The 27,501-nt window shown below is 43.1% G+C and overlaps 1 protein-coding gene across 5 annotated transcripts in view; it reads left to right on the forward strand.

Annotated features, from left to right (window-relative positions):
* The window catches only part of SH3PXD2A (SH3 and PX domains 2A), a 337,587-nt gene that overhangs the window by 237,010 nt on the left and 73,076 nt on the right, over positions 1-27,501 (forward strand). For all 5 annotated transcript variants that reach the window (XM_007479080.3, XM_001368979.5, XM_056804516.1 and 2 more), the window contains one exon: positions 2,661-2,792. In XM_007479080.3, coding sequence (XP_007479142.2) covers positions 2,661-2,792 — 132 coding nt within the window. The remainder of the gene's footprint in view (positions 1-2,660; positions 2,793-27,501) is intronic.

Here is a 27,501-nt window from a genome sequence, read left to right on the forward strand (position 1 = left end):
TGGGACCTGCCTGAGGGAATAAACCAGCAAAATGAATCTATTGAAGAAAAAACCAAATGACACATGGGAAGGTAGGAAGGTGGTAGAGCAAGGACAAGAGTGGCTCGGCCACTGGGAGAGGAGTTTGGAAAAAATGTAAAGAAGAGTTTAAAATGGACCAGGCCAGGGTGATGTTAATGCTGAAGACTCATTGTGATTGAGAGTCCAGCTTGGGCATGAATAGTTCTACCCAGTGGCCTCTCCCTTCCAGAATTTATATAAGGGCTAATGATACATATATTGGGGTGGGGGAGCATGGAAAATTCAGTCTCCCAGGAAATGGATCTAGGGAGAGAACCCTCTCTGGAAAGTGCAAAGACAGAAGAAAACTCTTTCAAGCAAGGGGCTCCCAGCTAGGCAGACTCAGTTTACACCTCTTCTAGGAAGTCTTCCATGACCACCCTAGCCTTTATGGGTGTCTCCTTCCGGTGAACTTTGTAGCATTTAATGTTTCTAGCCCACCATTTATCGAACACTCAGCTTTCATGTCCTTTTCAGCTGTTCTCTCATTGTTTCATGAGCATAAGTCTTATCTTTCCAACTCTCTCGGTGCCCTAGGCAACTCTCTAAGATTATAAATTGAAGAAAATATACCAAGATGCATTTGTTGAGGCAGGTTCCTCTCCTGGGAATTCCTTACACAGTGAGATCACTATTATCCCTAGAGATAGCTTTGTCCCCAGACTGGTTTATATTTATTGTATTAGACTGGACACCGCATTCTTGTTGTCAGCAGTCTTTCATGACCCCCGTGGACCATAGCTATCCATGAGTTTTCTCGGCAAGGACACTGGAGTGGTCCACCATTTTCTTCTCCAATGGATCCAGTGGGTCCTTTATAGGAGCTTAGTAAAGACCTGAAGTCATCCTATCACAGATTGCTGGAGTTGGAAGGGAGTTGGAAGGAGATTGTTTTGTCCACCCCCTTGACTTTATAGAGGTTGAAACTAAGACCTATGGAAAGAAATGGAGCTGCTTAACATTTGATTTCCCAGGCCAGTGTTCTTTTCACTATCTCATAAAGCCAAGGGAAGAAGTCCAGAGCAGGGCCTTCTAAATCACTACATCTCATAAAGTCAGCAGAAATCCCTGCATATTTGTTAGAGAAATAGTCTCTGCCTTTAGGTAGTTTAGAGTCTAGTTTGGAAAGAAGGCACATACATGAAAAGAAAGGCATGGTATCAGGTAGGGTATGTCAGGTGCCAAGCAAACCATATGCTGGAATATACTTCTATATATACTGGTATAGCTTAGATATATTTCAAGAGAGGGAGGGAGGATTTCTGTGGGCTAGGCTGGTTAGAGGACCCTCCCTGGAAGAGGCAGTACCTACCTTTTGATGGAGAAGGGGTTATCCCATGGCGGTGGCCATTGACTTCTGAGTGAGAACCTTCCACACGGACCCCCTTTGCCCCCTGAAAGCCCTAATCTTGAAATCCTGGAGCTTTCCGTGAAACCCTGTAAAGCAGACCTCAGGAGGGAAGGGGCTGTGACCAGGGGCTCTCCAAGGGTGCTCGAGGGCTGGGGATGGGGAGTTTGGCCATTTTGCAATGGCCAATCCCTCTTGGCAGAGGGGCAGTTGGGCAGAGAAGGGGGAGCCGGCTGATAGCTGGGCAAACCTCCACTTTGGGGGCTGGGTCTTTGGGTGGGAGTGGCATTGCCTGAACTGCAGTAGGCTATGGGGCAGTGAAGGAGCCTTGGGTTTCAGTGGGGAAAGAATGCAAGCAAACTTTTGGAAACTTCAGTTAGGGAGGGCGGGAGGAAGGCAGGCTGTTAGTAAGACTCTGGCTCTGGGACTTAGTTCTTCAGTTTCAAGTAAACAGTCCCCCAGCCCTCCCTCCCGTCCCACCCCTCCTTCTTCCCCTTGTTCCCTCCCTTCCTCCACCCCCAGCTCCTCATTCGATGGGGCTCATGTGTTTCTATTTAAGGGCTGCAGGGTAAACCCGAGTGATTGGCGTCCACAGCCCCCTCTTAACTTCCAGCCTAAGCTTCAGACAGCTCCAACAGAAGGAGCTGGGTCTCTGAGGGGAGAGCTGTTTATTTTTGCTGGAGTTTGCAGGGGTGGGGGGAGGTGGGGACTCTTCCTTCTTTCTTTCTTCCTTTCTTTTTCTTTCTTCCCCTCTTTCCTCTTCATTTCGTTTCCCCCTTTCCACCTCAGACCCAAATGCCTCCCCCCCACCCCTCCCTGGACCCCACGTTCGACCTTCATGAGGCCAGGCTGGGAAACTGGGGAGCTCCCATTGGGAAGGGGCTTCTTTTCAGACTCCTTTAGGGCACTCTTTGATGGCTAATTAACTCCCTGTGGGGCAGACTTGGTCACTGGCTTTCCCCCTCTGTCCCCTTTCCTCCCTTCTTGCTCCTCCTTTTTCTCTCTCCCTCCCCCCCCTCCCCCCTGCACTCCTGCGTCTCCCAATGTCCCCAGGCCCCGCTGTACTGCGGGCCAGAGGGGGGTATTTCTATATGGCCAGTCCTTTGGGATTATGCTGCGAGCCCCAGCTGCCCGCTGATTGGTCCGGTGCTGGCGACAGATTGACCTATCATGAATCGGATGGACAGAGGTCGGCCGCCCCGTGGAGCCATGGCCGGACGCTGGCTCACCGCATGCTTTCTGCCCTCACCAGGTGCGGACGTGAACTCGGAGCCCATGATCCTGGAGCAGTACGTGGTGGTGTCCAACTATAAGAAGCAAGAGAACGCCGAGCTGAGCCTGCAGGCCGGCGAGGTGGTGGATGTCATCGAGAAGAACGAGAGCGGTGAGACCCTCCTCCCCGGTCCTCGGGGATGTTTGCCTGCGTGCGTGCGTCCGTCCCTCCGTCCGTCCGTCCGTCTGTGCGCTTTGTCATCTGAAAGTTATTGTTTTGGTTCCATTTCCTCCTCTCCTTCCCCTCCCCTCATCGCCGCCTTCTCCCTCCCTCCCTTCCTCCCTCCTTCACTGAAGCTATACATTAGCTCCATCTGGTTCTGCGCTTGGCTGAGGGAGCTGAAGTTTCACCCTGTTGGTTTGGGCCAGAGGCCAGAAGGTTGTCTTGTGCTGTAAGAATGTCTCCTGGGCTGATGGAGTAATTAACCGGCTCCCCGTTAATGGAAAGCCAAGGCCGCTTGGCCTGGGCTGGGATCCCACTTGCAAAGACTGACCCGTGGAGCAGGCCACTCTTCTCCACCCCCCTGGCCTCCACCCTCCACCTCCCTGCCCCAGGATGGAGCGAGGTGGAGCTCCAAGGTTCTTGGAGGCATGGCATCCTCCTCTACGGAGGCGCCTGGTCCTTTTTGTGCCCATCTTCTCCCTTCGCTCCTGCTGCCGCCTCTCCTCCTGGGACCACATATCTCTTGAGGTCTTTCAGAGGCCCCCGGGGAGGAAGGGTCCCCGGAAAGCCCACAGGTCCTCCCTGGCTTGGGTGGGGAGAGTGAGGCTCGGAGACTTACAGGCAGCCCCCCGCCCCCTTTCCTACAAAGCCAAGATCAGGGTCATTAGAGGAAGGAGGGGGGTCAGTGCCTTGGATGTCCAGGAAATAGTAGTGGGGAGGCGGGAGAAAAGGGGAGAGCCGTTAAGAGGCGTTCACAAACTAGGCCAAAGTACATATTGACTCAGGAGCAAAAGTCACTGTGGTGAAAGGGGAGAGCCGAGTCACTAAAGCTGATGGGATGTGGGGTCCGTCCCCCCCATTGGCACCCAGCCGGTAATGGCCACGCTGCTGAGGGGCAACGTTCAGGCTCGATGGCGAAGGGTCTTTCCCTCGGGCTGGTGGCAGACTGACTTTCCTGGAAGTTTGAGGAAAATTCCTTAAAAGCATTGACATTCTCAGAGCCCTGTCCAGGAGCGATTCATCCCTCCACTGCCCTCTGGGGTTAGGGACTGGGAAGGTTCTGTCTCCTCCCCAGTCTGGGCCCACCAGGGAAGATTCAGGATTGAGAATCCTCCTGTTTTGATAGCATTTTTGTTTTATAGAGTCCTTTCGTACTCAGTCTCTCATTTGAGCTAATACTCACGTTAATTAGTCAAGGAAAAGTTGTTTATTATTTTATTCATGGATAAATTTTTTTAAACCCTTTTTGTCTTAGTAATAATAACTCTTAAGATAGAAGAGCAGTAAAGGCTAGGCAGATGGGTTAAGTGACTTGCCCAGGGGCACACAGCTAGGAAATGTCTGAGGCCAGATTTGAATGCAGGTCCTCCTGATTCTGGGCCTGGGTCTCTATCCAGTGTGCCAACCTAGCTGCCCCTATCCATGGGTAAATTGAAGTCATTCAACACCTAGCCTGATTCCCAGTTGGAGAGGTCACACCATGCTGTGGTTCTGCTGAGGGTGACTAAGTATCCTTCCAGGGCTATGTCCTGCATTGGGGAGGCTCCCAGCTGCTTTAAAACAGGAAAGGGAATAAGCTGCTTGCAAATGAATAAACTCTTATCTTGGCTTAGAACCTCCCTTATAGAGTAGAATAAGAAGGAAAAAGCCCTTTGGGGCTCACAGTCCTCTGACCTAACTCCTGGGTACAATGGGCATATGTGTCCACAGGTCTCCAGGAATAGTCATCATCATCATGATCATTATTCACATTACTAATCAACATTATTAATTTGGATAATTATCACCATTATTTATATAAATATTTCTCATTGTTCATTCTATTGATAATCATCATTATTACTTATATCAATCACCATTATAAAAAAAATCTTGAAGGTTTTCAAAGCCCTTTTCTGATATTATCTCATTTGGTTCTCATAGCAACCCATTTTAATTTATTTAATTAATTTAGTTAGTTTTTTAAACCCTCATCTTCCATCTTGGAGTCAATACTGTGTATTGGCTCCAAGGCAGAAGAGTGGTAAGGGCTAGGCAATGGGGGTCAAGTGACTTGCCCAGGGTCACACAGCTGGGAAGTGTCTGAGGCCAGATATGAACCTAGGACCTCTTGTGTCTAGGTCTGACTCTCAATCCACTGAGCTACCCAGCTGCTCCCCAACCCATTTTAAAGAATGAGAAAACTGAGGTTTACAGAGGTTTCAGGACTTGCCCATGGTTACAACTTTAAACATTTACTATATAAAAAGATGAAGTTGTACTTGGGACTTCTTGCCTCCAAATCCAGGGCTCTATCTACTGTATCACCTAGCTCTTACACCGTTATCTACTGTTCACTCTATTTTAGAAGGAACAGGCATGTTCTTTCTTGCGAAATTCGTGTGAAAAACAATGAGGTACTGAATCAAAGGAGCTCAGAAATGGGAGAGACCTTCGTAGTCATCTTGTCTGATCCCCTTATTTTACAAAAGGGATGCCAGGCAGTTGGCAGAAATTGGGACTAAAGCTTGGGCATCTCAATGTCTGGTCCAAGGCTCTTTCCACCCCACATGACCATAAACTTATTAGAAAGTGAACTTCTTGAGGACAGGGGCTATCTTCTGCCCCTTTTTGGTATCCCCTGGGCATATCACAGTGCCTAGCACATAGCAGGCACTTTATAAATGTTTATTGATTGATACTGGGAGCCATGAGGGATAACTTGGGTGCCCAAAAGGCTCATGTGACCTCAGGCTGCTTACTTGGGTCTAGAAGGAGGATGGGGATGCCCTACTTGAGTCTTCCTGGCTCATATCATATTGAGGCTACTGAGTTCAATTCTGGGCAGCATACTGTGACATTGACCAGCTAGATCACTTCAGAGGAAGATGCCAGGGATGGAGAAAAGATGCAAAATCTTTACCTATGAGGAACAGCTAGAAGAACTAGTTATATTAACCTGGACAGAAGAATTAGGAGGGAACAGGGTCATAGTTTTCAAACATCTGAAGATAATGTGGTGCTGCAGGAAGACTGCTGATCCTAACTCACCCTTACTATGTACGTGCCCCTTAGGCAAGTCATTTCATTTTTAGCCTTTGTTGCCTTTATCTGTAAAATGGGTATATTGAACTAGATGATCTCTAAGGCTCCCGTGTTGAGAAGATATTATACTTATTCTGTGCAGCTCCAAGAAGTAAATTAGGACCAATAGAATGGAGACAGATTTCCAACTCTATATGGGGAAGAACTGAATGATTAAGGCTGTCCAACAATGAGGCACCTTGGAGGTATTTAACAACCAGATGCCCAGAGTACTCTAGGGAAATGTTTCTTACATAGGAGAACTCGGTGCTTTCTAAGTTTCCTTTCCAACTTTGAGATGCTGCCATTCCATGAGATGATGTGGGGACTAATATCCACCACCACATCAAATCTCCTTGGAATCTCAGAGGGTTCAGCAGAGGGGGCCAGCAGGAGCTACAGTGGATGGAGGGGGAAAGGTTTCTTAGAACACTCATAAATGGCTAGAATGAATAGTTAAAAAGCATAGGGAAAAATCCTCAAAGAAGAGTTCTCCCTGTGCCAAGAAACCCATTGGGATCATTTTGCAGGCTCTAAGCATCCTTAAAATGTCACTCACCCTTGACGAGAATTACTTTCCCTGGATGGAGTTTCAGTATAGGTGAGATAACAAAATAGTGGACTCTAGGTTCTGTCTTAGGTAACAGAAGAGTCCCATCTTGGTTCCCCCCCTGTTGCTCTCCATGTGATCTTGAGCACATCAAACTTTTATGAGTGGGACAGCTAAGTGGCTCAGTGGAGAGAGTACCAGGTCTGGAGATGGGGAGGACTTAGGCTCACATCAGACCTCAGATACTTTCCAGTTGTGTGACTCTGAGCAGGCCATTTAACCCCCATTGCCTAGCCCTTGCCCTTCTGTCTGAGAGTTGTTACTAATCCAGAAAGTTTAAGGGTTTAAGTAAATAAATAAAGTCTCTGAGCCTCAGCCATTTGGCCCGTGAAATGGGAACAATAACATCTTACCTCCTCAAAGGTTGAGGGCTAGACCAGATGGTCTTTTTTGATGCCCTCTGACATCTCTCTTGCCTGTTATTCTCCAACACAATGAATGGAAAAAACCATCTCTGAAATCTGGACTTAGATTTTTTTTGTTTTAATGGGACTGTTTCATTCTCCCTACACCCATCCCCCACCTCAAGCAGGCTTTGAATGCCAGTGTGGGACAAGTATTTTCACATGAGAGTCAGGGACTCTTTGTTCTGCCCTGGTTCTCTTTTGCTGACATGGGAAACTGGGAAGAAAAAAGGGAACTTGAAGCTTTAGCCAGAAAATGGGGTGGGGGGCTTGCAGGGAGAGAGGGGGCTTTCTCTTTTTGAGAAGGATCCCCACTTCTGACCAGGAAGGTAGCTGTTGTCATGTGTGGGATGTGTGCCACGGTCTACATTCTGAAAGCTGGACTTCCAACGCACAGTGAGGGACGTTTGAACTCGGCAACAATGGCCTGACTGTGGTGTCTTTGACCATGGAACGTGGGCGTGTTGGGGCATTTCCACTAACATTGGTGGAGCTCCATTCTGAGCCAGTGAAGCCAAGGAGTCAAATCTCTGCCTTTTCCCTGCCTCCTTTTACTCATTGACAACCACAGATTCTCAGTCCTTGCTGTCACTGTTAGACTCAGAGAGATCTCCAAGGAGCTTCAGCTAGTCAGAACTCCCCAAGTGGTATTTCTCTGCATCTAAAAATTCCTCCTTCTGCGTGTCTGCATGTGCATTAAGAACCCTTGGGGGACATTGGGGAGCTGCATGACTCTGTAAATTGAGAAAAGACTGGAGATCCTGGTTTCAAATCTAGCCTCAGATACTTTCTAGTTGTGTGACCCTAGGCAAGTCACTTAACTTCCATTGCCTAGCTCTTACCACTCTTCTGTTTTGGAACCAATATGTAGTATTGATTCCAAGACAGAAGATAAGTGTTAAAAAAAAAAAAGAACCCCTGGAAAACACAGGGTAATAATTTCAGATGTCCCAATGCTGATCTGAGAAGAGACTTGCAAGGTGACTCGGAGAAGGGCCCATGGGTCCCACATAATGCCTCTGGACGCCTCAGATCGTAATGATGTAAGTGTAGAAAAAACCAGGCCAACTAAGGTGTAGCAAGATGTTAGGATAGCACTTTGCATATAGTTGGAAGCTCAAATATTTGTTAATAGATTGAGTTTGGGAGAGTTGTATAGTCATTTCAGTCATGTCCAACTCTTCAGGATTTAGAATTTTCTTAGCAAAGATAACTGGAGTGGTTTGCCATTTGCTTCTCCAGTTCATTTTACAGATGAAGAAACTGAGGCAAATAGGGTTAAGTGATTTGCCCAGGGCCACATAGCTAGTAAATGTCTGAGGCTCAATTTGATCTCATGAAGATGAGCCTTCCTGATTCCAAGCCCAGTGCTCTTTCCATTGTGATATCTTGCTGTCCTAGAAATAATAACAGCTAGCATTTATTTATTTAGCAACTTGGATTTTCCAAAGTATTTTACATGCATCATTTCATGTGGAATGTAGGCACTATTATTATTCTCATTTATATATGCTAAAAACTGAAACACAGGTTCTAGGACTTAGCCCAGGGTTACCCAGCTAGTAAGTCTCTTAGATAAGGTTTGAATTCAAGTCTTCCTGTGCCTTTTAACACAGAGCCTCCTGAAACAGAGGGAAAGCTAATTTAGAGAGTTTCTATTGCCAGATTCCAAGATATTGCTGAGTAAGGTTTCAGGTTGCCACAGAGAAAGCAGTTTTGACCTGATAGCACAGGATGTAGTTGAGACCCTGACAGAAAGAGGACATGCTTCTCCAGGGACCAAGGGAAGTAGGGAAACCAGCTACAAAACCCATGTTCTGCCTCAGTAACTTTTGCCAACCTGAAGAAGGTATGTTGGCCTTTTCTGTCGTGATTTGGATCTGTCTCAATATGAGTGGCAGACCCTAGGAATGAGAAGTTCTCTCTGGGATCCTGGGGGTAATAGGGATGCCAAGTGATCTCATCTCTTATCTCTGAATCCATGGATTTGGTGCCACTTGGCCTTTGACTTCTTGGATGGAGTTAATTTCAAGGTCTCAATTGTTAGAATTCTCTACTCAACCAAGTAGCCTTGCATTTTCCACATCAGTTTATGCCTCCTCCGAGATGAAGGTGAGTTGGGAGTACAGAGAGCCTCTTTCCATGTCTGCTATCACCTTTGTGTACCTTTGAGCTAGTCTTTCCTTTCCATGCCTCATTGGCACAATGGCACTATCCTAGAGTATTTTCTGAAGGCCACCCTCAGGGTTGTGTGCTCACTTGCCACATGCTTCAGTGAGCAGTTTCTGCCTCTTGTAATTCCCTGGAATGGAATTCTTGTGCTGTCTTGAGCTCCTCACTGCAGGCTTAGAATGGGTGAGAGCCAGGCTGTAGGCGCATTCAAATAAACTCCCTGCTTCCTTCGTGGGGAAAGGTCAGACCAGAGCTGATTGACCCACAACCTTAGATCATGTCATAGTATCTTTGGCAAAATAGTTTAAGAAGGCATGCATTTCCCAAAGGAGAAACCGAACACATTCTGCAGACTGGATATTTAATATAATGAGATCCCCATTATTAGAAGAGCTCAAGTGGAGTCAACAAGAATGTATTAAGAATCTCCTATGTGCCAGGCATTGTGCTAATTGCTGGGGTTACAAAGAAATGCAAAAACCATTGCCTGATCTCAGCCTAAAGGTGGGGTGTGGGTGAGACAATTATGTACAAAAAGATGTAAACAAGATAATTTGGAGATAATCAAAGCAGAAAGGCACACAGGTAGGAAATTGGCTCCCTTTCCAACTGTGATGACTTGATTCTAGCCCCATTGTTGAGCTCTGTGATCTGCCATCCCCTAAGGGAGAGTTTTAGGGGCAGTAAACTTTCCCCCAAAAGTCAAATCCTGCCCTGGGTTATCTTCTCCATAGTCAGCTGCCATTTTTCTTGAGTCTGGCCTAGGGAAAAGTTAAGTCTAGCCATGCTGGCAAGAACAGGAAGAACTCCAAACATGTAAGTGCCCACTAAGTACAAAGCACCATGCCCAGTACAGGGGAACCACAGAGATGAATCAGATGCACACTGTCCCCTCCCTGCTATAGCTCAGAGGAGTGAGAGTTCTAAATGCAAGAGAATCAATTTATGAATCTCTCGTGGGGACCAGAAGCATTCTAGGGTCATTTTCCAGCCACAAAGAACTCTGGGATGGAGGCATGGCTTCAAAGGAAAGAGCCTGTAAGTCTGATGTCCTGGCCCAGGAAATCAAAAGAGAATGGAGTGAGTTTCTGTTCAGCTTCAGCTCAGTTGGGTCAGTCTGAGCCCTGTTGTGTGCATCGCTCAGTGCTAAACACCATTAGGGAAGCAGAGCAGGCAGCATAATTCCAGTTTACAGGAAACTCAGAATCTAGGTGTTCTGTGCACACACAAAATGGTAGTGAACAATACCCAACAATGTTTAATTAAAGGTTAAATTATGTGGCACAGGGGTTAAGTGCTATAGTTCTGAAAAGAGTCAGATAAGTCAGCGAAGGCTAGACTTGTCCTGGAAGACCTTCTGGCAGAGATGGGACTTGATCTGGCCCTGAAAGTATAAATAGGTTGAGTTAAGGAGACGCCATAAAGGATGGGGAAACTGGGAAATGAGTGAAGAAGTAAAAACAGAAATCATTTTGGTATATTCAAAAGGTCATCAGGAGACTAGAGAGCAGAGCAGAAATTAGATTGGATTGATTGGACAAGACCAAATTATGTAGGACTTAAAAGGGTAAGCAGAGGATATTGTTCTTATGGTAGGAAATGGGCAGCTTTTGAAGGTCTATAAGCAGGGAGATGACTATGCTTGTGATTGCATTCAGGAGAAAGCAAGAGTGGAGGTGGAGAGACAATGAGAAAACAATCAGATTTGAGGTCCCTGGGATCTCGGGCAGATGGGAGGACCTCCCCGAAAGGTCATTAGATCATAGATGCATATCTGAAAGGACCCTTGCAAGTTATCTAAGTCAATAGCTTTATATTACAGATGATAAAGTAGAGACCCACAGAGATTTGCAAAAGGGCATACAGTGAGGTATCCAAAGGCACAGTGACAGAGACTCTGACACATTAGTCTCCTGTCTGAGATCATTAACAGCAGAGTACATTAGGTAACTGGAATGGAGAGATGTTGCAGTCTGTCCTGCCTTCTGTCCTGTTGCGTTTGGGCAGCTAAGAGACAAGCTGGTAACTGATCTTAAAATGACCTTTTTAGCTCACATCCTCCCATATGATTAACAATCTAAATAGGTGACTGCCAGTCTCCTTAGCCAGTAGGAGGGCTGTTTGCATGGGAAAATGTCTTTATAATATTTCCTCTGCAACCTTACTTTGAAATGTAGAGTCTGATTCCACGGGGAATGGGAATAAGCGTTTATTTATTAAGTGATGACTATATACCAGGTATTGTGTTAAGCTCTTTACAAATATTAATTCATTTGATCCTCATAACAATCCTCCATTGAGGAAACTGAGGCAAACAGAGGTTTAGTGACTTGCCCAGGCTCTCACAGCTAGGAAGTATCTGAGGCTTTATACAGGTCATACCTCCAGTAAATCTTGCATGGACAAGCAAAATTCTAAAACGTGTAATTAATTGTGGCATCATCTGTAAGCTGCGTTGTAAGCTTTTTGGCTTAAATGCGCATGTGAATCGCCTAGAGAACCTATTTTTGTGTCTGAAGATATTTGCAATAAATGTATTTAATGCAGATGATTTCTTCTGTTAAATCAAACAGAAATAAGCATACTGGACAGAAAGTCCAAGAATGCCCCCACCACCAAATCTTAGATTTTAGATCTTAGATCTTTCTTGACTCCAGACCCAGCGTTCTATCTAATGCACACTAGCTGCCTCATGCCAGCTTTACATTGTAATTTGACTTGGTGGCCTGGTATGGTGATGGCCTTTGGGCTTCTAGAAACCAGACACAGACTGATACTACTGCCCCATTTCAACATTGACTTTGAAACTTTGCTTCTAGGGTGAGATTTCTAGTATATAGGAAGCATTCAATTGCAGGCATTTTGAGGACAAACAGGTTTCCTTCCATTCTTGGGGCAAGGGAATTCCAGAAACATGACCTTCCCTGAGTCAAATGTCCATGCTGAGCTTAAAACATGATGACAAAGATCCAAAACAACCCTTCTCTATGCCAGACTAGCCAAGCACTAGATTGTTCAAAAATGTTTCCCTTGAGAACATTGGATGGGTGGGCAGAAGATTCAGGTTCCCATGCTGACTCCATCATCAACCATTTATGTAACCTTGGACCTCAGTTTGCTCATTTGTAAAACGAGGGGATCAGACTGGATGTCCTTCTTGCTCTCAAATTCCACAATCCTGTGAAAACTGAGAACAACTGCCAGAGAAGGCCACTTGAGTGCCAAGAGTTGCATCTGAATGTGTTAGAGAACAATCATGTTAGGAGCTGTAGAGGTACCATTTGTAATGGAAACACTTACAGACATGCAAGGTCTACACTCTTGACCTGGGGCCACCAGAGTACTGGTTACCCTTCTGAAAGGCACCCTCAGGAACCTTATTCTGGCAGGTCTTTGGCTTGGTCTTAACGCTGAGGAGTAGGAAAAATGACACCCCAGTCCTGTTTCCTCCCTCATTGCATAACAGATTTCCAATACAGAATTGTCTGCAATATGTAAAACAAACTCATTCTGTGGAGTGTAATTTGTCCGTCCCTAGAGGGATTGGGGTTGCGAGATTGTTCCTTTCTTTTTCCTTTCCCCAGATTATCTTGTGGCAATGTGATATTACACACTTAAGCAGTTGGGTTTATGGTAATCGTTTGGGGGCTCCAAGATACTTTGGGGTTTTTTGCTCTAAATTCTTAGCCACAACCATTCTCTCCACCAATATCAGTGTCTTTGGGATTCCATAACCTCATGTTCCATATCCATGTTGCCACAGCTGGCAAAACTCTTCACATCATTCCTTAAGACAATTACCTTGAACTGCCATTCTAAAATTCTGTGACTTAGTCCAGATGTCATAAAAAGTGTTCCACGGGGCCCATGATCTGCTGGGACACTCTACACTGGGAACAGACTCATAGAGGTCTCTAGAGTCTTCCCTAAAAATGTACTATATAGGTTTTTACCACAGGCTCCTTTTTTTTTCTTCCAAACTTTTACCTTCTGTCCTAGTATCAATTCTAAGACAGAAGAGTGGCAAGGGCCAGACAATTGGAGTTAAGTGGCTTGCCCAGAATCACATAGCTAGGAGGTATCCAAGGCAGATTTGAACCCAGCTCTTCCAGACTTGCCTGGTACTCTATCTACTGTACTACCTAGCTACTCTCCCCCCCCCCCCCCAGGTTCTTGATGGCATGGATAATCTAAAATAGCAGCCAAATCCAAAAATTTACATCTAGCAAATTTTTAAATGCCTGATAAACAGTGGCATACTAATAAATGTTTAACAGTCAGCTTTCAATAGGTTTTGAGTGATGATGCATGTAAAATCCAGTGGAATTGCTTGTCAACTCTGGGAGTAGAGAGCAAAGAGGGGAGGGAGACAACAGGAATCATGTAACCATGGAAACCTTATGTATAAATTTGTTACTGGAATAAAATAAAGAAAAAATGTAAAAACCAATCAGCTTTCAAAAAAGACATAATTTTAATATACATTAACACTTTCTCCATTGTTTTTTAAGTCTAGACAACCAAGCAAAACAGTAAATTAAATCCTGAACACCAATTTCCAATGTGTAAAATGCTCACTCTGAACATTTTACAATTGGCTTAAGTGAACAAGCTCCAGCATACGCCTGCTTATAACTATATAGGCTGTATTTCTAGAATGAAATCGCAGAAGAAGAAAAAGACATGTGGAAACTGAAAAATCACACTGATTATGGGTTACAACCAGGTTTTATACAAGCCAGATTTTGGGGGAAAGTGTAATCTATTTTAGACTGTAATCATACACTGTAGTTAAGAAGCTGTGTAGTATGGTGGATAAAGAGCCAAGCCTGGAGGCCAGGAAAACCTGGATTCAAGTCCTATCTCTGGATTTGTGACCGTGAACCTTTAAGTGCTCTAGACACCTTTAACACAATAAGGGAGAGGAATGGAATTAATTTAATACCTACTGTGGCACATAGGCAGCAAGGTGGCTCAGTGCATAGAGCATCAGCCCTTAAGTCAAGAAGACTTCTCTTTTGTGAGTTCAAATCTGGCATCAAACACTTACTAGCTGTATTACCTTCAGCAAGTCACTTAATCCTGTTTACCTCAGTTTCCTCATCTGTAAAATAAGTCAGAAAAGGAAATGGCAAACCTTTCTAGTACCTTTGCCAAGAAAACCCCAAATGAGCTCACAAAAAGTCAGACATGACTAGAACAACTGAATGATAGCAAATGACACAGAGTAGGCACCTACTACATGGTTTTTGATTGGCACTGTGCCAAGTACATATTACAAATATTATCTCATTTAATCCTCTCATTATTATCTGCATTTTCAGTTGAAGAAACTGAGACAAACCAAAGTTAAAGAACTTGCCTAGGTTCACACAGTTTAGTAAATGTCTGAGGCTCGATTTGAACTTAGTTCTTCTTGACTCCAGGCTCAGTGCTCTCTCCATTGTACCACCTTCTACCTCAATAATTTGCAGAGAAGATGATGGTCTACCCTGGTAGAGTTTCCTTATCCAAGAGTTCCTATTCCATTTAAATCACAAGCCCAATTTATTAGCATATTATGTGAGTTTTAATCACTGTCATTATCATCATTTTGGTAAAGTTACAGCTTTGATGTATCTGATCCTAAAAAGGCCTTGCCTTGCCTTCTCTGACTGCTAGGGGACGTTGCCCAGGGACATGGTGGCCACTGAAAGGAAGCCAGATTAAAATTTTGCTGACCTATAAAATGAATAATTGAGAGTGATTGTGAAAGCCCATCTCCTCATGTGGACCCAGCCTAGCAAATCAGAGACTCCCAAGTGCAAAACATTCCATTCCTGAACCCTTGGGTTATGTTGTCCTTAGGCTTAAGGACACTGGACCGAGGAAACTGAGTGGTAGTCGAGTCTGGGGCTGGCCTGTGCCAACTGACCTCCTTTGGGACTTTTTATATGCTTCTTTTGAGATCATTTATAAGATCAGAAGGAAGGAGTTGCTACAAGCTTCACAGGGACAATCATTTCTCCAAGGGCTTTGGCTAGAGATTTTAAAATACAAGTTTCTCTACCAGTAGGACATCCCTTCCCTCAGGAGCAAACTTGCCAGTCCTGCCAAAATCCTTGAATTTGGATTCAGAGGACTTATAACCTCTGTTACTTCGGAAAGTTTTTTTTTTTCCTGGGCCTTTTCCTTATCTGTAAAATGGAGTTAGGCTAGATGGTCACTAGTTCCTTCTAGTGCTGAGTCTATGAAGCTTTGAATAGAGTGTTGGGGAAGTAGCAGATGGGAAATGGTACAAAGAAATGAAGGTCAAGGAAACTTATCAGACCTGCCTTCTTTTTATAGATTCACAAGATTTTAAAATAATCTGTTCATTGAGATCTTTTTTATCATTATTTTAATTGATGTTTTGTTTTTATATCAACTGAATTTCCCTCATATCTATGCTCTCCCCCAGCTACCTCATATAACAAAAGTATATTTTTAAAGAGGAATTAAAAAGGAAGACAAGGAAAAATATGAGTAAAATCAATAGATCAAAAAAAAATCTGAAAACATGCAGTATTCCATATTCATGGACATCCCACCTAGGTGGAGGAATGGGGATATATCTATACCTCTTCTTTGGGACTTTGCTTGTTCTTGTAATTTTATGACACTTTGAAATATGATTTCTTATAGTGCAATAATATTGCATTCCTGCATCACAATTTGTTTAGCCATTCCTCCAATCAATGGGTAGCTACTTTGTTTCTAGTTTTTGCTACTGAAAAAGTAGATTGCATGAGAATGCACTACCTTTGACTTTAAAAGTCTAGGGATGGAAGGGGGAGCCTCCCCCTAAAGCACGTAATTGGGAAGGGCTGAAATGACCCCTCCATTAGACCTCTGGCAGATTAGGAAGGCAGTGAATCTGAGGACACCCAGATGGGCTTATTAGCTTAGAGTATTTCTTTTCCTTTTAAACAGATAAAATATTATTTCTTTTTGTTTTCTGAAGCCTAAACTTTATATCATTTAAGGAAATAAATTTTTCATGCCCCTTTCCTTTCCCCACTCCCAACCATGTAGGCTCCAAATCTACAATCCTATTTGGTTCAAATTGTACAACACAGAGTATCATGTTTTTCAAGTCCTCCTCATACTCTGATTTAGTTAATATTTCAATAGATGTTTACTGAGTACCTACCAAGTGCAAGGACTAGGGTAGATAACAATGAAGTGTAAGCCAGTCCCTGCCTTTGGAGCCCTCTCAGTCTATTCTAAGATCTTAGGCTGTGCTTCCTTACAATAAGTATTAAGACAATTTTGTACATGCCAATTCCAAATGAGAAATGTAGGTGGTAGGAACTATAAGGGATCATAAAGATCATTGTAAGCTGGTGCAATCCAGGAAGACATAATGGAAAAAGGCAGGGACTTAAGCTTGACCTTAAAGTATGGACAGGATTCCTGCAAATAAAACATCATTGGATCATGGATTTAAAACTGGAAGAGGATCTTAGAATTAATTTAGTCTCTCTGCTTCCATCTTATTGAGACCTAGAAAGTTAAATGATTTACCCAAGGTCATACAGATAGTAATTGTTGTTGGACAACAAAAATGGAGTCTTCATGACTCCATTTAGGATTTTCTTAGCAAAGGTCCTGGAGTGATTTGCCACTTCCTTCTCCAGCTCATTTTACATTTAGGGAAACTAAGGTAAATAGGGTGAAGTGACTTATCCAGGATCACACCACTAACTAGGAAGTGTCTAAGGCCAGATTTGAACTCAGGTCTTCTTGACCTGAGGCCCAGCACTCTAAACATTGTTCCACCCAGAGTAATAGAGCAAGTAATAATATAATTGTAAGTAGTAGTACTGGGATTTGAACCTAGAAGAGCTCAGGAGTTTGTTGTTAACCTGAGGGGAAATAGTGTGAATAGAGCATGATATAGGGAGACCAGTTTGGCTAGAGTAAAGCGTTCCTGTCAAGGAACAGGAGAACATGAGGTTGGAATGGTAAGCTGAGACAAGATTTTATCTGACTTTGAATGTCAGAATGAGGAATTTGAACCAAAGATGGGTGGGAGGTGGGGAAGGAGGGATAGAGTTCTCTTTTCTATTCATTCAGGGCTGAAAGTTGAGATGAATAGATGTGTGTGGTGGAGAAAAGCATCTGCATCTGCTTTCCCCTTTGTTCAGAGGTTCAAACAGAGCCAAGCTGTTTTGGATAGGCTGAGTTATCACAGAATCATTGAAGTCTCACTACTGCTATGCAAGAAGGAGGTCAGGTTTCATAACCCTGCTCCAACTCTACCTGGGAATTTTCTTTGGACCCCCTTTGGACTAGGTCTATACTTTAGAGCTGCTGAGGTGGTGGCTCTCTATCTCCATGTACACTGCTGCTGCCACCATGCTGTTTAAGTAACCTTCCCAACATTTCTGAGAGTTAGCAAGGCCATTCTGTCACTCAGTTAGTCTAGTCCCTGGACTACCCCAACAACAAGAGGTCACTGGCCAAAACAAGTGAATGACCTTACATTGTCACATTAGCTCCCACTGCCAGAATGATTCTAGGCAGAGGGAGAGTAGTGAAAGCAAAGAGATGCATGAATAAGGAGAGACCAGTTTGCCAAGAGAAAAGGGAGCTTATCAAGGAACAAGGGAAAATAAGATTGAAATGGTCAATAGAGGCAACTCTCCCTAAAGCAATCCTGTGAGGTAGAAAAAAAGTACAATTATCATTATGCCTGTTCAAGAAGAGCAGACAAAGTTTTAGGTTAAGTGATTTGAACACATAGCTTGTAAGCTCTTAGAGCAGGGATTTGAGCCCAGACTTTCAGACACCACATCCAAAATGTGTTTCCCTGGCGCCATCTTGTTTTATATTCTGTGATCAGAAAGAATACTAAGAAAAAGAAAGAAATTTCAGTGGAGTGAATGGATTTAATACAGATTTGAATACCAGTCCCCTTGCTTATCACTATTCATATGTAAGATCATCAATATAGTCCTCAGAAACCATTTAGCCCAACTTCCTTTTTGGATGATGGAGCTTTCCAAGCTCCATCTAGATTAAGTGACTCTCAAAAGGTCATACATGAGTGACAGATCAGAGATTTGAACCAAGGTCCTCTGATCCCATGTCTAATGCTCTTATCATTATACTATCCATCCAGACCTGGGCATGTCAGAACTTGATATTTTTCTTTTGATATGATCAGGGTTCACTTTCTAATTCAAGTTTGATACTGTCCCCTGAGATGCTTCTATATTCAGTACCCAAAAGGGAAAACTTAAGGTGACCTCTCCATACTCTTAACAGCACATCACTAAGCAAGGAGACAAGTCATAGCAGACAGAGTTCGGGGAATTTAATGATCATGTCTTTGATCCATCCTGTGTTGGCCAGCATCCAGTCCCTCCTTGCCTCATCCCTTTTGATATTTTTTAACCTTGAAGCCTGAATGTTTAGAGACTTGCTTTTCAAAGGTGTTAACTTCCCCCCTACCAGAAAAACTTCCATCCCCAGCCTGAAAAGTAGAGACACTCCCCTTAGTGGCGACACTGCTCCTGGGGGGACCTGGGGTGGATACTGCCAGAGGGAGACAGGCGGCTGGAGGAGATGTTGTTCTTCTTGGCGAGATGCCATGGTGAGGCATAAATCAAGAAGGTTTTATGAGCCAGTTTGTGATCTCCCTATTAGATATTTTAAAGCTTTCTCCCCTCCTCCAACCTATTCCATCCATTTTGTTCTCCACATGGTCTCAAAGCTAGGTGATGGGGGTTACTGTTGTGGTTGGCTGGTCACCCAATCCTGGAGCTCTCTAGACTGTTTTCAAAGATGTGTTTTCTGTTCTTGAGTTGATAGTAATGAAAGGTCTCAGTCAATACTAGCTGTTGTGTTTTTTTTCCTTCCAGTGACTTTTGTCTTTCTTTCATAGTGCACAAGATTTTCATTTGTTGCAAGAATTTAGAAGAGTTGGCGGCACCCCAAAGGATTATTAAATGTTCATCCCACACTTCATCTGAGTGGTCACTTAGATGATGATTATTTAGCTAACTATAACTAGCCTCCTTCTCATTCACAGCATCTGGTCAAAGTATTGCCAGTTGAGATTGTATGTGATACAACTTCTAAGAAGAATTACTATATCACCCTATTCAACATCATCATCTATTGCTTGGAAGAAGGCATAGAGGCTTACTTATCAGAAATGTAGATAACATTAAAAATGGCGAATATGTTAGAAGAATTGGGATCCAAAATTGTTTTGGTAGTGTGGAAGGATTAGTTGGAATTAACTTGTTGAAATTTAATAGTACTGAATGTAAATGTCTACATTTAGGTTCAAAAAAATCAACAAAACAGGAACAGGATGGAAGATGACTAATTGAGGAAATGAAAAATGGATAGATATAGCAAATAATAGAATTAAAATCCAAAAATTATTTTGACAGGTTGCAAAAAATGGGTTCAAATCGGCAAGCTGAAATTTAAGAGAGATATGTGTAAAAGGCCTATGCTTAGGTTAAAAAAAATTAATCGTGTAAGAACAGGGTGAAAGATGGCTAGATAGCAGTTTGTGCAAAAATGATCTGGGGTTTTAGTTGACCATCAGCTCAGTATCAGTCAGCAGAATGATTTGAATATCATAAAAATGGAATGTGTTCTTAGGTCTCATTCTTAAATGTTAAAACAAAGAATACTATACACAACCTTAGACTTTATCTGTATTTGAAGGAAACATGCACTTATTAAATGCCTACTATGACCAGGCACTGTGCCAAGCACTTTATAAATATTATCTCATTTGATCCTCACAACAACCCTGTGAGTTAGTTGCTATTATTATCCTGATTTTGTTTTTGAGGAAACTGAGGTAGAAGGGATGAATGACTTATACAGGGTCATACAACTCATGTGTCTTGGGGTGGATTTGGATTCATGAACACATACATTTCATTTGAACCTCTCAACAAGCCTGTGAGGTTATAGGAATCTTTCATGGTTCTGTGACTCAGACTCTTGTTCTCTCTCCATCTTGCTGAAGTGTAGGGCATTTTTAAACAAACAAATGATGTCTTGATTGTGAAATACAATGGATTAATTTGCCCATTGTTCTATACATGCCATTTTGACAAAGAAGAATTCAGGAACAAAGGAAGGGACAGTAAATAGGATTGGTTTGCTAGGCATCCTCAAGAGGTGAGTATAGGGAAAATGTCTCTTCTCTTATACAGTTCTTTCTTTTTCTTTTTTTTTAACTCATACCTTCTATCTTAGAATCAACATTGTGTATTGGTTCCAAGGTTAAAAGAGTTGTAAGGGATAGGCAATGGAGGTTAAGTGATTTTTCCAGGGTCATACAGCCAGGAAATGTCTGAGATTTGAATCCAAGACCTCCCCCTCTCCAGGTCTGGCTCTTAATCCACTGAGCCTAGACCTAACTGCCCTCTCTTCTCATTTATTTCAAGGTAAAATATAAGTGTGGATCTCCTCATATAGTATACTTTCGTATGAGCTGTCCCCTCCCCCCCCATCAATCCATCAATCAATAAGCATTTATTAAGTGCCTACTCTTTGCCAGACACTGTGCTAGGTACTAGAGATACCAAGGAAGGCCTCTAGCTATTCACAATCTAATGGGGGAGATAGCATGCAAACCACTAAACAGAAACAAGCTCTAAAGCGGATGAGTTGGAAATAAGCAACAGAGGGCAGGCACTCCAATTACAGGGGGATCTGGAGGTGAAATTTTAGTTGGAACTTGAAGGAAGCCAGGAAGTTGAGATAAGGAGGGGTGGAAATGGCCCAAGCCAGAGAGATGGAATCTTTTGTTTGAGAAGCAGCAAGAAGGCCATTGTCAGTGCATTGAGGATTCAGTGGGAGTGTGAGGTATAAGAAGATTAGAAGGGGAGGGGGCTATGCTACTCTTTCTTGGGAAGTTTCTATCTCCAGGGCTATTGGACAGGGTATGACCAAGGGGTGCTGGAAGATGGTTGTGGCTCCTGTTTCTTGGCCCTCTTGACATCACTTCTCTCCTTTCCTTCCCTCCACATACTCCTCCTAGCCCCTAAAAGATTTCTCCCATCTTCCTGAAGCTTCAGAGGCTCCAGAGAGAAGCCAGTTTGGGATACTAAAGAGAGGGCCAAAAATCTGGCTATTCTGTCTCTCCTAGTCAACAACCCTCCCTAAACAATGTCTCTTGTGGCAAAAATGGCTGGTTTGAAACAGCAGCTGCAGAGGTCAAGGGTTACCATATGCTAGCTTTGGAGCTAGCTTTATGCAGACCAAATGCTTTGAATATTATGTTTCTGGCAACATGGCAGCTGAGACATAAACTGGAGTCTTCTCAAGCTGCTCCTGTGGCATTTCAACATAGTTTCCTAACGTCAGGAAGAAAGCACATCATGGGCTAAAAAAGCATTGAACCTGGACTTTGAGGGACTGGGTTCAAGACCCAGCAGGATGTTTATTCTTCTGCATAAGCTTGAACAAGTCATTCTCCAGAACTCCGTTTCTTTGTCTGTAAAATTATGAACTTGGATGGGTTGATTTCCAAGGTTCTTTCTAGTTCTAAAGTGTGTCATCCCATAAAGTTGGGAAGGACCAACTCTAAAGCTCTCGATGACCAGGCTGCTGTTTTTTCAGACTGATTAACAGGAGAGCTAAAAAGGAACTTGGGTTCATGGAAATGTGTCAGTTGCTATTCTAGAGAGATATTTGTTTTGCTGATTTTTTTTTCTCTTAAAAATGCTTTTCAAAATTTGGCCTTGTGAACAAGGAAGGTCCCAATAGAGGAAGAGATGAGGGGGAGGGAAGTGAGAAGGGTGCTGTTGGGTGGTTGGGCTTGTGTCAGATGAGGACAAGATTATTAACTTGAGTGCCTTCCCTATGAGCCGGACTGTGAATAAGCAGCTTGGGAGCTGGTTTGGCAACAGGCAAGGGACCATAATCACAAACAGACTGGCTTCGGTTACAACCAAAAGTATGACTTTAGACTGCTGGCTTCCATGAGGAAGAATGTGCACCCCCTCTCCCCTTACAGCGCTTGCCCGAACCTTTGCCCAGTTAAATTTGATCTGCAAATGCAATAGGTCTCATGCTGAAATAATGGGATCCACTCAGAGCTGGGATGAGGTCTGAAAAAAACAGCCAGGGTTTCTAAGGTTTCCAAGATTCTCATTGGCATCAGGGTCTTTACACCCCCCTTTTAAAATTCTTACTTTTTGTCTTAGTACCAACTCTAAGACAAAAGGGCAAAGTCTAGGGAAATAGGGTCAAGTAATTCACTCAGCTAGAAAGTATCTGAGGTCAATTTGAACCCAGTTCCTCCTGACTCCAGGCCTGGCTCTCTATCCACTGTGCCACTTAGCTGCCCCTTTCTCCTTGTCTGTTTCCCCCTCTATTGTCTCATGTGCTTTGCCTCTTCCTTGCTTCCTTCCCCTTGAGGATCTAGGAGCAGGGAATTCTAGAATCTCAGGAAGGGTCTGAGAAAGTCCCACATATTACCAGAACTTTGGCTGCTTTTACTCAGCAAGCTAGCATTAGGTTTTTGTTTTGTGCCCAGCCTTGAGAGAGTAGAAGTGGGAAGGAGGTGATATAGAAGCAGAAGTCATCCTGACCATCTGGCCCCACATAAAATTCTGAAGTCTTCAGCACCTTCCACTTCCCTTCTTAAGCCCTTCCTCCCCCTCCTGATTCTCAAAGCCTTTCCAGGCTTTCCCTAGTCCAAATGGCTCAGCTAGGATCTCCCAATCCTCTGAACTTGCACAGTATTTTGTACCTCTCTCGTGCACTTCTTACTTTCTACTGTGGATTAGTTATTGTCCTCAAGGACAAGGATTGTTTTATGTTTCCCTTATATTCTCACCAGAGGGTCTTCTTCTAGAGCAGCGGTTCTCAACCTCTCAATTTGTAGCAGTGAGAATACATAATGCATATCAGGTATTTACATTCCGAATCATAACTGTAGCAAGATTACGGTTTTGAAGTAGCCACCAAAATATTTTTTTGGTTTGGGGTCACTGCAACATGAGGAACTGTATTGCGGCTTTAGAAAGGTTGAGAACCACTGCACTAGATAGTAATAATGAGAACACATTTATTTGGTAAAAACATTGCTCATTGCTGAATTCTTCATCACCCCCTGGTCTGCCTTGCTCTCCCATGTTTGCTGAATAAATACCAATAAATAATGAACAGCACTTATTATGAGAGGCAGTTTGGCATATAGTCAGAGCAAACCAGTGTTCATAACTTTCTAGTCATATATGTGATCTTGGATAAGTCATTTCTCATCTTGAGCCTCAGTTTCCTCATCTGTAAAACAAGAACAATCCTAACACCTACTTCACAGGATTGTTGTAAGACCTAAGTGAGATAATAAAGGTAAACTTTGCAAATTACAGTTAAAATTAAGTAAACTTTGAAAATTACCAATAACCAGATAAATCTGTTCTTATTATTATATAGAGGAATAAAACTCAGCCTTTTAATGTTGTGTAATGGAAAGAGTATTGGACTAGATATTGGTTGACTTGATTTTAAATTCCAATTCCAATACTTGTTAGTTCTGATCTTTGGCAGTTCAAAGACCCTCAGTTTCCTTATCTATAAAATGGGGATAACATTTGTACTACCTACCTCATAAAGTTGTCTGTGAGTAGAGTGTTGTGGAGTCAAAGTGCTGATGTAAATATGGGTTATTATTCAAAATTCTATTAAATAGCCTACACAGCGTCTAATAAATACTTCCAAGGCTCTGTGTAACACTGGGCAAATCAACGAGGGTATTGGGTTCAGTGGATTTGAAGATCTCTTTCTACTTGGGGCATTCTGTGTCTTGTAGAGTAAGGGCAGTGTCCTGATTACTACATTGGGCCACTGTCAGGAGTCTTAGGATCCGTCCTTATTCAGAATTACCAGAAGCCTTCCTTTATTTCCTCAACACCTGCATCCCTTGATATCTCCTAGCAGGGACAGAGGTTAACCAAATCCCCTAGGAACACACGGGCACTTGGGGATGTGTTGCCCAGTCGGGGCTGGAAGCAGGATCGCCTGGATCTGACATGACAACCATGGAGCGAAGTCAAGAACCAGTTAGCCACTGTATATGAGCCAGTCTTGTTCTAGTCATCCCTTGGGTTCAGCTCTACTAGATACTCTGGGGAAGAGATAAGGTGAAGAGGAGACAGCCAGCCCTGCCCTGGGGCAGCTCTTGGTCTAATTGAGGAGATCCTATCAGTAAAGTAATTAGCACAAGGCAGTGGGTAATTATGTGCTAAGCGATAGAGCCCAGCTCTAAGCACTTCTGTGGGCATCTGAGTCAAAAATGATTTGTGGGGTGGGATATTTATCAGGGAGGGCTTGAAAGAGAAGGTAAATTTTTTGCTTGATCTTGATATTGATGGGTAGGCACTCCAGAGAAAGGAAGCAACCTGAGCAAAGGCTTGGAGGTAGGAATAAATAAACACAGGACAAGAGTTAGATTTCCTAAGGTGAGATCAGGAAGATGGGCAGTCAGGGTAAGAAGGTCTTACAAGTGGAGGAGTTCCATGGAGACTGGAACAACCTCCAGGAAGTGATGCAGAGCGAGAGGAGCAGAACCAGGAGAACATTGTACACAGAGACTAATACACTGTGGTATAATCGAACGTAATGGACTTCTCCATTAGTGGCGGTGTAATGTCCCTGAACAACTTGCAGGGATCCAGGAGAAAAAAACACTATTCATAAGCAAAGGATAAACTATGGGAGTGGAAACACCGAGGAAAAGCAACTGCCTGAATACAGCGGTTGAGGGGACATGACAGAGGAGAGACTCTAAATGAACACTCTAATGCAAATATTATCAACATGGCAATGGGTTCAAATCAAGAAAACATGTAATGCCCAGTGGATTTGAACGTCGGCTATGGGGGGGGTGGGGGGGAGGAAAAGAAAATGATCTATGTCTTTAATGAATAATGCTTGGAAATGATCAAATAAAATATAATTGAAAAAAAAACAAAAAAAAGGTCTTACAGTTCAGTCTCAAAAAGCAGGCAGATTCCTATGGAAAGAAGATGGGCAGCAAAGTGAATGGAACAGCAGACTTGGTGCCAGGAAAGCCCCAGTGTAAATCCTATCTTAAATACTTAGAAATTTCAGTTTTCCTATGCCTCAGTTTCCTCATCTATAAAATGAAAAATCTGGATTCTATGACCTTTAAGGTCCCTTCTAGGGTTCAATCTACAAATTCTATGATTGCATGGAATGACTTGTTTTTAATTAGGCACATTCCCTTAACTCTGCTCACAAATTAACTCCTGTATGTTCATCTCATCAGACATCTTGCTTATAGAATTTGAATCCAGGCCTCATGATTGGTGCTTATAATGTAGGTTCCTGTATTCTGGATTGATCCATTTTGGTTGAAAGGAGTAAAAATTTGGAACATGGGGAGGTAGGAATGGAGTAGACAGGAGAGCAAGTAAAGATCTAGCCAGAGGCTGGGTAGCAAAGTACAGTAAGAATGTCTCTCTTAAGCAACTTTCCACTGGTACCCCATTTCCTTTTTGCCTCAAAAATCTTCCCAGTTTCCCATTTGTAAACAATAACAAAATTGTAGCAGCACTTTTGCTGGTAGGGAAAAAAAAAACACATGGGTGCCCATCAGTTGGGAAATGGCAAAACAAATTGTGGCATGTAAATATAATGGAATATTATTGCACCATAAGAAACAATACGTAAGAAGAATTCAGAGAAACATGACTTGTATGGACTAAGTCAGAGTGAAGTAAGCAGACCCATGAGAGCTTTCTACACAATGACTTCAATCATCTAAATGAAAACATTAAAAGACAGCCAGACTTGGGTTAGTTGCAACAACCAACCTTGGTCCCAGAGAATAGGCAATGAATGAAATACAGGAAAGGTGGGGACCTACAGGAGTGGAATCTTGCATAAGTTTTTGAACACTGGGCTATTGTTTTATGAGTTGGTTTTGCTTATTTTTTTCTTTTCTTAGTTTCAAAAGGAAGTTCTGGGCTGAGTGGAGGTGGGGATGCAATCTATAGGAAAAGTGACTGGTATACAAAAAGGCATCAGTAAAACTAAGAAAACAATAAAATAAGAGGAAGCTAGGCAGCATAGAGCCAGAGTTGGGAGTATCTGGGTTCAAATCTGGTCTCAACTATTTCCTAGCTTTGTGACCCTAGGCAAGTCACATAACCTCAATTTCCTAAACTTGTCCTTCTGTTGTAGAGTTGTTACCAAGACAGAAAGTAAGGGTTTAAAAAAACAAACAAACAGGAAAATAAAAAGCTCTGGTAGGAATGACCTTGGGTAAATCATTTAATCCTGTTTGCCTTAGTTTTGCCATCTGGAAAATGAGCTGGAGAAGGAAATGGTGAACCATTTCTGAGAAAACCCCAAAAGGGGTCATGAAGAGTCAGATACTCCTGCAAAATAAATAAGAGCAGAAAGCCTTTAATTCCCATCCCTCCTTTTGTCCATTAATAAATCCTTACTCAAAAATCCAGCAGCCTCTTTTCTCCTTCTCAGACTTCCCCCACCACTTCCTGTTCCACCTCTTCACCCTCTTTTTTTTCCCCTCCTCCTTAGACCAAGGCATAGCCACCTCCTGACCATCCTCCTGTCTCAAGTCTTTCCCTTCTCTAATTTATCCTCAACACAGTTGCCAAAGGGATATTTCTAAAGTAAATTATGACCATGTCTTTCCCTCTCAGTAAACTCCAGTTTTTCTCCTATAGTGTCCTTTGTTTTAGTGTTCAGAGCCCTTCCCAATCTGACTCAAACTTACCTTTCTAGACTTAGGTACTACTCCTACTCTCTTCACACACTCTACATTTTAGAAGTGTTCTTCACTCAAAACTCTGATCTCCAAGCATTTGTGCATGGGGGTTGTCCCCCATGCAAGTGAATTTTCTCCTCCTCCTCTGCCTTTTAGGCGGGTAGAGAAGAAAACAAGTGCTAGTTTGTGCCAGGTACTTTACAAATATTGTATACCTTGGAAGTGTGTGCTATTATTATCAATAATGATAATTGAGGCAGGCAGACCTGGAATGGTTTGCACTGGCTCACACAGCTACTAAGTGCCTGAGGCTGGATTTGAACACAGGTTTTCCTGAGCCTCCAGGTCCAGCACTCTATCCACTGTACCATCTGGCCATTTCTAGGAAAACACAATTCTAGTTTCCTTCATAGAGCTTCTTAAATACCACCTTCCACATGAAGCCCTTTCCTGGTTCTGCCAAGGCACTAGTGCCTTCTCTCTCCCCCATTGCATTGTTTGCCTATATTTTCTGCTTATAGGTGTACAGGTTGTCTCCTCTGACTGAATATAAGCTCTGTGAGGGCAAGAATGAAGACTTGGGAAAGCAAAAGAGCCTAGAGCTATGAATACATTTCAGGTGTCTGTAGGCTTAGCTCTGCC

Source organism: Monodelphis domestica, chromosome 1 (genome assembly GCF_027887165.1).
Source record: "Monodelphis domestica isolate mMonDom1 chromosome 1, mMonDom1.pri, whole genome shotgun sequence".
Taxonomy (NCBI): domain Eukaryota; kingdom Metazoa; phylum Chordata; class Mammalia; order Didelphimorphia; family Didelphidae; genus Monodelphis; species Monodelphis domestica.